The 16745-nt window shown below is 41.2% G+C and overlaps 1 protein-coding gene across 5 annotated transcripts in view; it reads right to left on the bottom strand.

Moving 5' to 3' along the window:
• PLEKHG4B (pleckstrin homology and RhoGEF domain containing G4B) overlaps positions 1-16745 on the bottom strand; it is a 99913-nt gene that overhangs the window by 40085 nt on the left and 43083 nt on the right. For 4 of the 5 annotated variants that reach the window (XM_077917647.1, XM_077917651.1, XM_077917649.1 and 1 more), the window contains exons 2-4: positions 14537-14734; positions 4383-5703; positions 933-1127 (exon numbers count right to left, since the gene is read on the bottom strand). In XM_077917647.1, the coding sequence (XP_077773773.1) occupies positions 933-1127; positions 4383-5703; positions 14537-14734 (1714 nt within the window). The remainder of the gene's footprint in view (positions 1-932; positions 1128-4382; positions 5704-14536; positions 14735-16745) is intronic. The other variant, XM_077917648.1, reaches the window with a different exon arrangement.

Genomic DNA, 16745 nt, shown 5'->3' with positions numbered 1-16745 from the left:
ACATCAGTTGTTATGCTGCAACAACAACAAATATTTCCAAACTGAAAACCAAAAGGTTTACAGTGGTGCCCCGCAAGACGAATGCCTCGCAAGACGGAAAACCCGCTAGACGAAAGGGTTTTCCGTTTTGGAGGTGCTTCGGAAAACGAATTTCCTATGGGCTTGCTTCGCAAGACGAAGATGTCTTGCGAGTTCCTGCAGGTTTTTTTCCCTTTCCCCCCCTTTTTCCCAAGCCGCTAAGCCGCTTAAAAGCTGATCCTCTAAGCTGCTAAACAGCTGATCCGCTAAGCCGCTAAACAGCTGATCGCTAAGCCGCTTATCAGCTGATCCGCTAAGCCGCTTAACAGCTGATCCGCTAAGCCGCTTATCAGCTGATCTGCTAATCCGCTTATCAGTTGATCCGCTAAGCCGCTAAGCCGCTTATCAGCTTGATCCGCTAAGCCCGCTAAGCCGCTAATAGCGCTAATCCGCTAAACTGCTAATGGGCTTGCTTCGCAAGACGAAAAAACCGCAAGACGAAGAGACTCGCGGAACAGATTCTTTTCGTCTTGCGAGGCACCACTGTACATTTTAGAAACAGGCAGCAGTTGCCTGGATTCTTCCTTCAGATAGTGAGAAGATAAGCTCGTTTTTATATGATGGTATTCACTCTCTGAGAGAAGGATCCTTGTGGGTGGGGTCAGTGCTGCCTACTTGAAGACAATACATTTTTCAAGTTGAATGTTTTTGTTGCACGGAGCACATCATTTCTAGAGTACTTTTTGCAGAACTCCCCATGTCTCCTGCCCATTCCCCTTACCCAGTTAGCCCAACTTTGCTGAGACAGATCATGGGAAGCCCTCTCCCCCCCCCCCCGACATGCAATAAGAGATCTCTGCAAAGTTCGTACATGCTTACACACCATTAACTTTTCACTACTATGTAGTACATACCACACAGAGAAATGACTCCAGACTGCAGTAATTCTTGATTAACTTCAAGCAGCTGGTGTGATAACAAGCGTCTGGGGTCCCCACTGTTTGCAGACAGCAGCTCATTCTCAGGGCAAGGCAGCAGAGGTGGTGAATCTACAGTAGACTCGTAATCCCGAAAATCAATTCTGGAGTCTCCGAGGTCTCGAGAAAATACTAGTGATGTGAAAGAAGACAGCTTAGAGTCTGCACCCTCTCTTTTTAAAAAAAAAATAATAAAAATGTGTTTTATTGGTTTTCAAGTGTAACACCGTAAACATAGCATAAAGCAAAAAACCCACATGGAGTACATATTATTGGATTGTCAATTGCATAAAGTAAAATTAAGGAATATGCATAATAGTTTCACTGGTTAATTAGTCCACACACATGTGACATAGGGGGTTGTAACAGCTGTGCTGACGTAGTCATGTGAACAACAAAGACCATGTGTGTAAAGATTTGTTCCTCTTTGCCTGTCCATTTGCAACACTGCTGTGATGGAAAGTGCTGGTTCCCAAACAGAAGCATACCTGGAAAGCAAAGTAAAAATTTCTCCTGTTTTCTACCTGGCAGCTATCTCCAGGTAGAGAGAGAGACGAGAGTTCGAAATGAAACCTCAGGGTTACAATTGCTCTCAAGTGACAAAAAGGGCTAATTTAGGATTCACAATCAAATTATGAATGATGGTAATAGAAATTTCAGGGGACATATTTTGCCAGAAAGAATGTTTCTGGAAACAGTCCCACCACACGTGGCTCAGGGACCCCACAGCGTTTCACCCTCTCCAACAAGATCTTTCTCTCTTCCTTTGGAAAGAGAAGCCAATTTTCACTTTTGAAAAGTGATTTTGTAAAGAGTTACACGGTGATGAAATTTAAGTGGAGCTTGATTTCTTGCAGGACACTAGATACATTAAAAAAACAACCCACAGCTTTCGTGCCTAAGCCTCTGATCATAATATGCACTCAGCCCTTCTGACCGCACAGTTCCACTTGGATACTGACTGAGAAGCAAGAACTTTGCAGAGAAAAGTTCTTATCTACGTGCAATCCTATACATGCCTCATGGAAGTCTGCATAGGATTGCATCTTAAATCAGTTCTATCTGATGGAAGTCAGTGGGACTAACAGCCTATCACATGTATTTTTGCTTGTGATTTATATTTGCGTTCAATATAAATATGCATAGGATTGCAACCTAAATCTTCTTAAATCTCCATCCATTCATTTAAATGGCTTCTGAATAGGCCGATACAAGAATAAGTGTATTAAATGACCAAAATGCTATATGGTTGGTTTTTCATGATTACTTTTTTTAAAAAAATCTCTCAATTTCTTAAGAAATTTCTGCTGAAATCTAGGAGAAACTGAAAACCATATAATACCTTCACACAACTTGACAGCCACTTGTTATAGTGCAGGTGCTAAATGTCAGTAGATAAAATAGTATGTTATATTCTAAAGATTTATCATTTGCAAAATGCTATGCTAAAAAATTACTGTATATGATATTGCTCTTGGCACAAGAAATATTTGCTTTTAGAGCAGCCAACAACTTCTGAAGTTGGTTCTGACCTAACCCAAAGCGAAATCCTCTAAAAAAAGGGAGAGGAAGGAAAAAAACATTAACTCGCCAAAGCCAGGAACTGAGGATCGGGGGACTTTGCATTTAGTGATTATTTTGAGATATGGAACTAATAGAATTGTGGCTCTGACATCCTTGCCTCATCTGCAAAGGGAAGATAATATTGCAAAAGCATCATTCCCCTACATTAAACAAACAGATCTGCCTAAATTTGAAGCTTGGGAATCTGGACTTTTCTGAACACCCAACTGGTTAAAAATAGTTTCAGGGATGCTTCACATACCATCAGCTTCTAACATGAATGTTATTTTCCTACTTCCTACAAAGCAATAGGAAACAGCGTTATTTCCTCATGCATACTGTAAACACCTGACAATTCTAAATGTGTATAAATTGCTGCATACAGGCTGGAATTATGCAAACACAGAAGAGGCTTTTGTGCAGGAATGCAGCATGGGGGTGAAGACTGTTAAATACAGTGTGTGTGTGTGTGTGTGTGTGTGTGTGTGTGTGTGTACACGTATATATACATTTACATATACATATGGCCAATATACTCTTCTGTCTAATGAAGTCAGATTTATCTAGCATCACATAAAACACTTTATAAGAAAACTTCTTTGTAATATGGGTTTCTCCAGGACCTCTGTGGCTCCCCACAGCTACTGGACCAAATGGATACCTCAAGGGAGTGTGGTTTTCCACTATGGAAAATAATGTGACCTAACACCCACAAAGAGTGGCTACAAAGAGCAGTGAGTGGTTAAGAAGAGGGGATGAAGAGGGGGAAAGAGGATCTAGAGAAGGCAGATGAAGACCAGAAACCTTTTTAGCTCATTAATATCCAGAAAAGAAACCAAATAAATTCCCGCTGATGATAGCTCTTTGGTCCAGACAGTCATACATGCCTCATACATAGCATTTATCAATGGAAATGTACCCAGATATGGGGGGGGGGGGGCTGTGATTTTCACATGCAGTGGTGTACACTTTGTTTTTCCTTAATCCTGTGCATAATGTCATGTGGTAAAGGTAAAGGTAAAGGTAAAGGTACCCCTGACCATTAGGTCCAGTCGTGACCGACTCCAGGGTTGTGCGCTCATCTCACTCTATAGGCCGAGGGAGCCGGCGTTTGTCCGCAGACAGCTTCCAGGTCATGTGGCCAGCATGACTAAGCTGCTTCTGGCAAACCAGAGCAGCGCACGGAAACACCATTTACCTTCCCGTCGGAGCGGTTCCTATTTATCTATTTGCACTTTTGACGTGCTTTCGAACTGCTAGGTTGGCAGGAGCTGGGACCAAACAACGGGAGCTCACCCCGTCGTGGGGATTTGAACCGCCGACCTTCTGATCGGCAAGCCCAAGGCTCAGTGGTTTAACCCACATGTGGTAAGTGGTCCTAAATCACATGCCTGGTTCAGTGGTTCAGTGCAAGTAAAATCCCACTGATTTCCCAACACTTTAGACTGTGCCTATGGCGACTTTAAACCTTGAGTTATCAGAATTGCTAACACAGGATAGATAGCTCTGTAGTTGCTGTTCTTCTGTTGTCTAGCTCCATTTATCCCACTGCCATTCCATTTCCTAGCTCTGCTTGTTCTGCTGTTGGTATGCTTAATGTTATAGATCTATTTACATCATTCAAAGCCACAAACTTATCTTTGAACTCTCAGAATATAGCAGGATATCAGCAGAAAACAAAAACCCCCGCCACCCCACAAATAAACATAAATACACCTATGCTTCCAAACTAAAATAAAATAACTAAAGGCACACCGGTTAGCATGGTTCAAACAGGCTGACTAAGAAAGAATAAGTGAGGTATCTACTTTGCATCTGTTTTACCTTCATCCTCTTTGCTTTTTGTAGCAATGAATTCATGAATATGTGACTCCAGTCTCTCAGACCTTAGAGAATGCCCATTTATGATTTTGGGGGGATTTTCACTGAACACTCCATCTGAGGGCACCCTGGATTTATAATCTTCACTCTGTGAGCTCTTATGCGTCCTGTCTAAAGACCGTGATCTTCTTGAACCTGACCTGCTACATGCTGTTTCATGAGATGCAGTCCATTTTTCAGAGGCCTGGGAACGGTTCCCAAATCTAACTGTCTGTCTTGTTTCCTCCTGTTTTGAAATTCTTTCAGACCAACAGCTTTCTTGCCAAACATTGTTTTCACATGTTTTTTCAGTGACCCTGCACTCATTCTCCACCTGTCCCATGACATGCTCTGAAGGTTCGTCTTCTGCAATGGATTCCTCAGAGCTGGAACCAAGACTCATTGGGTTTTGCAAAGCTTCTATATAAGACTTTCTAAACAATCGCTTTGTTTCAAAATACAGAGAATCCCGCCCTCTTTGACATGGGCTGCTCAGGTCTGTGCTGAAGGATATGCTTTTGGGGCCATTCCTTTTCACTAGTGGAGGAGTTGCTGAATCTTTAAAGAAATCAGGTGTCAATTCAGATGTCATTTTTGATTCCTTGACGGCTTGCTCTGCAACTGAAAGCGCTCTTGGATTTGCTTCATCCACAGTTCCATCCTCAGCTTGGGGTGCTGGGGTTTGTATTTCAGCCTTGCTCCCAGGGCCATGACATAAAACAGAATCATCATCACCTTGGTTTCCACAGTTGCCTGCAAGCGGTACCTCTATCACGGTAGAACAGGTATCATTAGAGGTTGAACTCTCATGTGAGCTGCTGCTTTCCATTGTCTGTGTCATAGCTTTAGCATCAGGACTGCTGCTGATCAATTTTTCAAGCAGAGAGCTTTTGGAATATGTCTGCAGAATTGTTTCAGCTGTAGGGACAAATATAGGGTTCACAATATTTTTCCAAGGTGTCCTATATATGGCTGGGCCTGTAGTCAGCAAGCAGCTCTGCAAAGGACAGCCATTCAGTTTGCCGTTTACATTTTCCAAAAACTCTATTGTGAAAATATATCCGTACATGGTTTCAGGTACAACAAGCTCTTCCATTCCTTGCCCATGTCTGGAGAGACATTTTAACACTAGGTTGACTGACTGCTTTCTCACCGGCACAATCTGGAAGTAAAAATCTCCTGGTTTTAAACGGGCTTTGTGGAGGGACGCCAGTTGCACTATGATCTTCTCATGGATGCACAATGGCCATCCTTCATGGTAAAAAATAAGGCCAGTATAATTGCTCTGTAAAAAAGAGAGAAAGCAAACTAAGTGAAATATATTTGCCTCATATTATGCTATTAACATTTGTGCAGATTTAGCCAACTTTTAGTACAACAGAAAAATGTGGTAAATTAATTTAGCAGTTGACTCATAGTAAAACAAGACGACAATGGGTAATAAACAAGTTATGTTCTATTTCAGAACCAACAAAAGTTTCAAAATCAATAGTGTCTTATGAGTACAAATAATTAACATAGATCACAAAACTAGCCCTGAACATATTCTTCTGACTACTGTGATCAGTGGCTGAACTCATTCCTAAAAATGTTATATCAATTTTTTTCAAATATACTGCAGGGCTAGGAAAGTAGACCCTTCACATTTTTGAATGACTGGTTTTGTTATCAAGCTGCCAAACCATGAGAATGCTAATTCATTACCAGCAAATTGCTAGAATTTTCACAGGAAGTGACAAGCTTCCCTTACCCAGATCATGTTCAAACATGATGATAGTGCTAATATTATGGTCGCTTGCTCCCCCCCCCCCCCATATACAGTATTTATAAAACTGAAATAAAGCAATGTTAATATTTTGGAATTGTTGGGGTGGCTTTAACAGATACATCAACTCTCCAGGTAGGAAAAACATTCTCATTCAAAGAAGTAATGCAAAAATAACTGAAAAAATGTTATAGAACGAGAACCACTCTGGTTTGTGCCAGTCAAATCTTGATTAAAACTGTCTTGGAACTAAAGAAATGCAGAAGGGCCATTTTACCCATTTCGTGGTAGAGAACCTGCATTTGCTAGTGAGCATAAAGTCATAGAATCCTAAAATTGTAGGTTTGGAAGGGACCCCAAGGGCCATCTATATGCTGTAAGCCACCCAGAGTGACTGGGGAAACCCAGCCAGATGGACGGGATAACAACAACAACAACAACAACAACAACAACAAACAACAACAACAAGTCTACAGAGAGTTTCAGTCAGTCCTCAATCTCTGTATGATGTTTCCACATTTGTCTGGATCTTGTTCACAAGTGTACACCTAAAAATGTAATGTGTGAAGTAGACTTGTGATTTCCCAGAGTTAACAAAGGGATGCATCTTAGTAACTGAGGCTATAAAGAAGCATTAGGAAACACTCTCTGTGACCCTTTCCTCTTGAGGGAGAGCTGCTAAGTTCGGAGTACATAAAGATTCCATTGTTTCTTTTTAAATGAACAATATTGGGAGAGCAAGGTATCTGACGGAGGCATCCTGTCTCTTTGCCAGGGGTGGCATATTTCTGTCTCAGGTTTCCATTCACTGAGCAGTCATTTCTTTACTCATGGGCTCTGACAAGGGGATTTCCTTTGACCAGCAAGATTCACCCTTTGGATCTGAAGAGGCTCAATGCCATTAAAGCCTTTTGTCTGGTTAATAATGTCAGGGTAAGGCCTAAAGCTTTAAAGCTTCACTGAATGCTGTGAGAATTAAAGGATTAGGCCCCATTCCCTTAACTTTGAAATTAGTAGCAAAAGAAAAATAATCAGGTCCCAACCTAAGTTTCACATAAGTGAGTAAGGATTTGGAAGGCATTTCTGTATACATGCAATGCCAGTCACATACAACTGCACACTTCCTTATCTAAATAGTGCTATGAACTGTAACTGAGAGACCATTGAGAAAGGTTGGGCTAAACAAGTAAGGTGGAAATGGATGTTCCATGGTACAAGTAGTAGACGAGGATTTCTTTAAACATTTATCCCAGATTTCAGCACCAAAAATAAAAGTAAGTAACCCAGGGCTGCTGCTCCTTTGTTGAGTTTTGGGTATGAATTCAGGATCTAACACAATGTTGACTACTATCAACTATATACAGCTCTCTGCCAGGACTCTGAAACACCAATGTGCAGTGGGATTTCTCCTAAGTTGAAGAAGATAAAGGTGTGAGGAGAGTCAGGGGGCTTTCATAAGGAGAGAATGCAGAGTTAATTCACTGCGCCAGAATATGAATATGGTATCCTTGGGCTTTAGTGGAGTAAGTGTTGACTTCCCTTCACTTTTCCCAGAAACCTCATGAAATCATAGAGGTGGGCTCCTGGGTGGAGGCTGGGGCACATGGAGAGCGCCCGGTGGGGGCAGGGGGTGGCTGCCCCCCTCAATATTGGGGGGCATAGTCCCCTGCCCCTAAATATTGGGGTCTGGAGCCCCTTGCACACCATATACCCGCCACCCCTGCCTGCATCCCATGTTCTTTGGTCCTCCCTGAGCTTCCAGGGGGCAAATCATCCTACATTCATGAGCACTTTCCAGCAAAACAATCTTGTTGTCCCACAATCAAGGCCCTATGAAAGAAGAGATTCTTTGTATGATTTCATTCAAACATTGCTATTGTGAAGCTTATGGTATTTGATGCTTGCTGATGTAATGGTTTCGGCTCTGAACACATCCACTGTAGGGTCAAAATCATACCCTGAGGTAATAGCCTTTGCAGCTGTCCAAAAGCCAAATATATTAGTTTTCTGATTCATTCCTAAAGGAATGTGTTTATTGAAACAGAAGGCAGGTACGCTTCAATACCGCTCTTCCTCTTTCAGGTCTGGGCTGGTGTGTTGCATCTAGCAACTACTAATTATCTTCTATTCTGGGTTTTCTCTTTTACTGTGTTAATCAAAATGCTATACCAATTTACTTTGTTTAAATACCAGGGTGCTTGTTGGTGTAACAACTGAACTATGTCATTAATCAGTAGGATAACTCGCTTTACAGGTGTTTCTTAAGTACATTCAACGACAGTTAGTTTTGGTTTTTTACTAACAAGAAAAGAATCAACATCTAGAAAACCAACAATTGAAAGTTTCTTTAAAGACCTCTGTACTGAGTATTATTTGACTGATGTTCACTTAGGATTCAAATAAAAAATGGTAGGGAGTTAAAAAAAACTTGATTATAAGTTAAAACTCAATTTAAATGTTTTGCTTTGCAAGAAATTATAACTTTGACTTTTAAAAAAGCTATGAAAAAGCTTAGCAAAATAGAGAAATTAGGCAAGCATTCCCACACTAAAAGGGTATTTATTAGACCAGCTGGCAATCTAAATGTTACATTGCAGTGTTCAAGTATTCATTCATTAATTCAGATGAAACAACAAATATTTTGACATATTAAGCACTAACAAGTTTATGGCGTAAAGGTATGTGGACAAGAGTCTAGCTCAAAAAAGCATATGCCATCATAAATAATCAATCTTTTAGATGCCACAAAACTCTTTATCTTCAGCCCAAACAGCCTAACATTGCTGCTCCTCTGGAAAATTCACAGAATCATAGAATCACAGAACTGTCAGTATCACAGAGACCCTGAGGGTCAGGAAGTCTAACCTAGGAATCTTGTATTACATATTTCATACAACAAACACATAATTCTCATAACACGCAATTCATATAACAAACACAAATTACTTGTAGAAGTGTGTTCAGAATGCGACCAAAGCAGCACTTTGCAGTTCACTGAAACTTAACAGAGAGAGAAACAGAAGTTTTCTTACCATGATTTTCTGTTTCCATTTGTCTCATGAAAGGCATCCCTTACTTTGGGATGGCACCTCCCACAGGCTGACATGAGCAGGGTGCAAGTTCTTCTACCTCACCAGGTGCCACCCACCCTCCCAGACTGGCTGGAAAATCAAGAACCACTCAACCCCCTCTGATACTTCCATAGAGATCCATGAAATAAGGCCACAACACAGGCCACTCAAGCAAACGAAACACAAGTACGTAAGAAAAGCCTGCTGGGCAGCCTAATGGCCCATCTAGTCCAGCTTCCTGCTCTCACAACCAGATGTCCATGGGAAGCCCCCAAACAGGATCCAAACACAAGAACAGCCTCCTCTCCATGTAGTTTCCAGCAACTGGTATTCAGAAGCATGACTACTGCCTCTGACCAAAGCATAGTCAAAGCATAGTCATCCTGGCTCATAGCCATTGATAGCCTTATTGTCCGTTGATCTGTCTAATTCTCTTTTAAATCCATTTAAGTTGGTGGCCATCACCTGCTCCTGCCGGAGCGAATCCCAAGGCTGCCGGTGTGTTGCATGAAGAAGCCCTTTCTTTTATCTGTCCTGAATCTTCCAACACTCAGCTTTGTTCTAGTGTTATGAGAGAGGGAGAAAAACTTTTCTCTGTCTACTTTCTCTATGTCATGCATAATTTTATACACTTATGTCATGTCGCCTCTTACTTGCCTTTTCTTTGAACTAAAAGTCCCAAACCCTGCAGCTCCATCTCCTTGATCATTTTGGTTGCCCTTTCCTGAACATTTTATAACTTTACAATATCCTATAAAAAGTGAGGTGACCAGGACTATACACAATATTTCAAATGCGGCCACACCATAGATTTGTATAACGTCATTATGATATTATTAATTTTATCCTCAATTTCTTTCCTATTTATCCCTAGCATTGAATTTGCCTATTTCAAGGCTTCCACACACTTTCGACATCATCATTGAGCTAGCCACTACTACCCCACCAGCCAGTTCAGACCCCATGAATATATGTGAAATTAAGATTTTTTGCCCCAACATGCATCGCTTTACATTTGTTTGCATTGAACTGCATTTGCCGTTTTACCACCCATTCAACCAGTTTGGAGAGATCCTTTCAGAGCTCTTCACAAACACATTTTTGTTTTAATGATCCGGAACAATTCAGTATCATCAGCAAACTTGGTCAGCTTACTGCTCACTCCTAACTCTAGATCATTTATGAAGAAGTTAAAAAGCACAAGGAGGGGGAGTCTTCCTTCTAAGTCTTGTTAAAAGTTTGTTGAAAGCTCAAATACACTATGTCAACCAGATCACCTCTTTGTGGTTGCTGGCATCCTCAAATAACTCTAACAGGTTTGTGAGACACACTTGCCCTTACAGAAGCCATGCTGGTTGTGTTCAGCAAGGCTTGTTCTTCTATATGTTTGGTTATTTTATCCTTAACAATACATTCCACCAGATTGCCAGACGTTAAGCTTACTGGTCTGTAATATCCAAGATCCAAAACTCCAGCTAAAACTTCACATGCACCCAGTGCCTGCAAAATGTATGTAAACTACTAATACTGTGGGTTGTCTTTTGCACCTTAAGGGTCAATTCGTCCTTTCAACTAAGGCTTGCCTATCAATACCACTCAACAGGCCTCAAAAGTAAACAGCCATTGCATCCTAGTAAGTTTGACATAGCTATGATGTACTAAAATGAAAAGAAACCCTTCAAAATAAAGCACATATTACAACTGAAAATGTAGTGGCATGGCATTTGCTTTGTATGCAGAAGCTCCAAGATTCAATCCACAGCATCCATAATTTATTTTTTAAAGGATTTTAAAAAGCCAATGTAAGAAAGTTTCATATATTCCTCATTACTTCTGATAACACTTAGGGCTCATCCAGACTGGCTCATCCAGACTCTTGCTCCACCGCTTTCTTCCAGGAAAACCCAATATTTACTGCTGAATTGGAGCAAATGTCAATAGGGTTTTCTCTGGATTGATGTTTGTTCCAATTTATCACTAAATAATAGCATTTCCAGGAGAAAGCAGTGGGGCTAGGGCAAAACCGCTTGGACCTATGCCAAGCAAGTGTGGGACAAACAGAAAACAGCTCAGATTCACACTTTCTAAGCATGGGACAAGCACAAGTATGAATGAACCCTTAGATGCGGTTCAGCCTTAACATGAGAGTCTATGCAAGTACAGCATCCTGAAGCACTTTCCAGTAAGTAAGGATACTTAAGTGCTGTGAGAAATTAAATAAACAGTCAGAAAAGGAATTGTTTATATCTGGAAATAAGTGCCACAGAGTTCAATAGTATTTTCGCTAAGGAAGCGTGCTTTAAATTGCACCCTGACGGAACTGACATAGGCTGCAATCCTAACCCCCAGTGTGTGTTGCTAGAGAGGGTGGAGACTGAGTGGATACCCCAGTTTGTTGGCCTTGAGCCTCTACTGGCAGAGGGAAGATTCCACCACAATGAAGGCACCCACTGCAGGCATGTCAGTAACCTGTGGAAGGGCCCCCAAATGGTGCTGGAGGTGGAAGTGTGCCAGCCATGGTCTGCTGGAAGTTGCTCCAGCTCCTAGAGAAGGGCCCAATTTGGGCCCCACTGCCATGACAGCAAGTGCAGCCAGCTGGGCTTCAGAAGTGGCAGTGAATCTACATCTTCACGCTCCAGTTGGGATTGATTTGGAGAGAACATGTGCGGCACTGGGATCCACATGCTTTTCGTGTTACTGCTTTGCATAACATTCAAATCAGCATAAATCCAACTTCTGATAATGCCTAGCAGAGCCTGGTATACTATAAAGAACATTATTACGAGCAGCATAATTCACTGTGGTGATAAAATAAATAAAATGAGGTTACTCTTGCATCTCCAATCTGTTTCCAAATTATTATGAGACTAAAACACCAATCTCTCATCCTTGCCCCCAAGCCAGCAATTAGCTAGGAAAATACACCATTTCTACTGTATCAGCAGAGACCATGATAGCTCCGGTTTCCCAGTCAGGAAATTCAAAGTTGCCAGCAAAAGGGGGAAAGAAATACTTGCTGAGGCAAAGCAAGAGAAGAGTGGCATTTGAGGGCTGTCATCAGGGCAATGAATAATCGTACACAGTTCATTGTGGAAACAGAACTGTCCTTTATGCGGCTACAATTAAACAGTCACTAAATCCCTTGCTCTGACTCCTGTTGAGCCTCAGTACTTTGCACAAACACTGGGCTATAAATTCTTTTGCCTCCCTACTGAGTTGCAGTCTGGGGGCTGTAAATCTTCAAGTGATTTCCTGAATAATTGCATTCCTGAGAAAGTTGCATTCACAAGGTGGGCAACCACTCTCCCCTTCCGCTTCACTCCCAGCGAAGAAAGTGGTCCTGCTCACAAAGAAGCCAGCTGAAGAATTAACTGACTTCAATGGATGAAGAATAAACTTGAAATGGTAATAATTAGGCTGTGCCTGCCTATGAACAGGGAAAGATTCAAGTACTCAAGTCGTATTTCACATTAAAAATATGTAACTAAAAATGTTTGATTGTTTGAACAGAGTTTTGTTTTCTATACTCTTTATCATACTAATAACAATAAAAGTTACTCAGCTTCTGAACCAAGATTTCTTAATTATCTATTAGCAATTTTGAGTTACTGCTGCCTGAAGCTTGGACAGATGTGAAACATGCATGGTGAAATGGTTAGATAGATTTGATTGTTCTCTAACAAACCAAGGTATTTCATAGCTTAAAGACAGTTTCAACTAAACCTATGGTGTCAAATATCAAGCACAGTCCTCAAATACCCAGTACTATGTACACACTTCAGTTCTGTGGAAGCACAGGAAAAGCAAAGCATGCAGTACTAAGTGGAGAATTCAGATTTTCATGACAGATAATTTTAATATGTTTAGTGCAGGTTATGCACAGTTATGCTTATTTGACACAAATGAGGGTAGGGGGGAATTGTTTAGTTCAAGTTGGACTAGGCAAGTTACTGTACCAGCAGATCAGCAAAAAGCAAGATTATCCGTAAAAAGTAAGACACTGTGCACTTAGAGACTTTCAAAAAGCTTTTTACAAAGCAGCTCACAAAGGACTCCTGGGTAACCTTTGCAATCATGGAATAAGGTGAGAGGTCCTCTTGTGGATCAGTAACTGGTTGAGAATCAGGAAGCAAAAAGTAAGAATAAATGGACCGTTCTCCCAATTGAGGTCCACCCCATCAAGGAATAGTAGAGCCAAGTTTTCTGATGATATGAAACTGTTGAGGATGGTTAAAACACAAGGTGATTGCAAAGAGCTCCAAAAGAATCTCTCAAAACTGGGTGAGTGAGAATCAGGAAATCAAATGCAAGTCAGTGTAAGCGGCTGTAAAGTGATGCACACTGGGGCAAAATATCTATCAGGAAACAGAATGAAAACAAAACTGCCAGTATCATAATAAACAAATCTATGGTGTGATTGCATTTGGAAAACTGTGCAGTGGTACCTCGGGATGTGAATGGGACTGTCTGCACATGCACAAGCAGCGAAACCCGGAAGTAACACACTCCATTACTTCCGGGTCGCCACGGAGTGCATCCCGAACGCACTCAACCTGAAGCGTATTTATCCCGAGGTATGACTGGATATGGTTCTGGTCACAAAGCAAGTAAGAGGAGACATGATAGAGCATAAAAAATTAAGCCTGGTGTGGGGGAAAGTGCATAGAGAAAAGTTTTTCTCCTTCTCTCATAATACTAGGACATTTGATGCAGATGAATGTTTGAAGATTCAGGACAGAGAAGAGAAATAACTTATTCACACAGTGCATTGTTAAACTTACTGAATTTGCTCCCACAGGAGGCAGCGATGGCCACTAAAAGATGATTAGACAAATTCATGGAACATATGGAACATAAAGCTATCAATACTGGCCATTTAAAGCCGCCTAACCAAGTTCACACTAGGCTTTCAATGATTTACTCAAATTCTGATGCCCATGAAAAGAAAGCACACACACAAATTACAATCATAAATCATTTTTCTTACCCTCTTATCATTTCTTGGCCCAACAATATAAATTCTGTAGCAAAATATATAAAAACCCTCCTACCATTCTCCTGAAATGTACTACAGCACAAATTCATGGAATTATATTCCAAACAAATACAAAACGTGATGCTTCGCTTTCCAGTGTCTTACTAGAATGAACTTTCCCATGGTTATCTAGGGTTTCGTTTGCCTAGCAGTTAAAAGATTAAACAGCATCTTATTCCGCCCTCCTCGTGCTTGGATAATGAACAAAGAGTCTCTGTTTTGCTAGAGTAGATACAAATATACTTACACAGGTTTCCCGTTGGATACACTGTAAGACTCTCTTGGCAGGAACAAGAAAATCAATTAGACATCTGAGACCATCTCCGTGATAAAACTTTTCAACAATGCTGAAAAGCTGCCACAGAACAGTAGCAGCTGTGGCCTCAAAAGGTGGATATAGAGAGGAAAGTGTATTCTGGATATAAATATCGAGGGATTCGGAGTTCTGAAATAAATAAATAAAAATCACAGTGTTAGGCAATAGGGAAAAGTGTAGATTCTACACAGAAAAACAATATTAACTACCCTGGTTTTCAAACTGTGTCATAGCAAACCTTGGGGTTCCCCAGACACTTTCCAGGGTTTCTTCAAAGAGAAAATAATGGATAAATGTACCCAAACAACAAGTTTATCCACCACTACCAATCCAAGGTGCAGTTTCCTTTGGAAGAGAGAGGACAAAACGAAAGAATGCAAACCCTGGAAATAGGAAGACCCTCACACAGATGAACAATTCCCTTTGAATTCCATCCCCCATTTACTGAGAGGCCTGCCAGTCTAGGACCTCTTTGAGTGGATTACTTTCCCAAAATTATTATTTATTATTATTAATGTATTACATTTATACACCACCCTTCATCCGAAGATCACAGGGTGGTTTGCAGCGTAAAAATGCAAAAAGAAAATGCAAAATACATATCATAGTTAGAACAACAACAACAACAACAACCCAATAGCCCCCTTCAACAAACACAGAGGTTGTTTAATCAGCCCAAGGCCTGGTTATAGGAGAACCTTTTCACCTGGCATCTAAAGGTTAATGTAGTGAAGGTGCCAGGAGAGTCTCCCTGGGGAGAGCATTCCACAAATGGGGAGCCACCACAGAAAAGGCCTGCTCTTGTGTTGCCACCCGCCAGACCTCATGGAGAAAATTCTATCGAGTTGTAACAATAACTTTTGTCCCATAGCTTTCACATATGAGAACATTTCCAAAAGTTGTGAAACATCTGATATACTGCATATTAATGCTTTTGATTTCCTTGTGTGTTCCACAGCTGCAAAGCCCATGGGGAGTAACTGCAACTGAGGGGCACAGCACCTTCTTTCCACACAGTCCCATTTCCAGTCCCTCCTACTTAAAAAGGATCATGCAGCAGGTGACACGAAAGACCTCTCTGTGTGTAACTCTGAAGACAGAAGGTATCAGTCGCAACAGACAATACTGGATTCCCAGACCGCTGCCTGAACCATGCAGGTCTAGAGCGCTGAGGGCAAGGCTCAGGAAACAAACAGAGCATCCTCTCAGGATCTTGCAACGACCGAACTGCTTTTGACTCTGTTATCACCATGATATATTTGCACAGGGGTTGGCATGGCAATTAGCCCCTCCCTGGCAGGAAGAGCACTTGTGTGTACATAGGCTGGTGTTGGGTTTCTTTTGAGAGACAAAACCCGCCAACATCAGCAAACACGGCAGTGACACTTTAGTTCCCAACCCTTGCTAACGTAAATGGGAGGGAGAGGAGGGGGGAGGATCCGCAGGCCAGAACCAGCGCAAGCAAAGGGGAGCCATAAAGCTTCTCGCACACCAAGGGAGCCACCCAAACCGCCACCATCCTGCTTCCTGAGTTTGTCTCATAATGTGTCACATCCTCTTCGTAACCATGGAAACCCCAACTGTGTAAACGTTAACTATAAGGTCACATTCCTTCCGTGCCACATCGCCGTATAGGAAAACTCTGTTCTACATCATAGGGATACAAATCTAAAGAGACCACAGGGAAACCTGAGGCAGAAAGTGCCAGAATATTTTAAACATTTCTGGATAGAGGTGGAAAGATCTCGCAATTTTGGTTCTCTCTGTTTCACATTTTTTGAATCTTAAATTCAGTTCTCCACATTTCTGCAGCAATTTGTGCATTTCTCCATCCAAAAATATTTATCAATTTTTTTAGTGTGAATTTCGCCTAATAAACACAATTTTGACTAGTGTATGCATTTTCACTGATATATTCATTTTAAAGCAAATTTTCCTTTAATATTTGCAGTTTTGTAAACACTGTTTGAATGGAGAACTACACTTAAAAATTCAGATGTGTGAATGATGGCTGTGTTTTGATTCTCATATTGTTTCGGAAAGGGTGAATTTGATATATTCAGCTATAAATGCAAACTGATTCGAATCTCTCCCCCATCCTTATCTCTGGATATCTTTTCAGTGCCAGTGAGCTTTAACT

Source organism: Podarcis muralis, chromosome 13, assembly GCF_964188315.1.
Source record: "Podarcis muralis chromosome 13, rPodMur119.hap1.1, whole genome shotgun sequence".
Lineage (NCBI taxonomy): Eukaryota > Metazoa > Chordata > Lepidosauria > Squamata > Lacertidae > Podarcis > Podarcis muralis.
The sequence above is the reverse complement of the archived record's forward strand: the minus strand, read 5'-3'. Positions and strand labels throughout refer to the sequence as shown.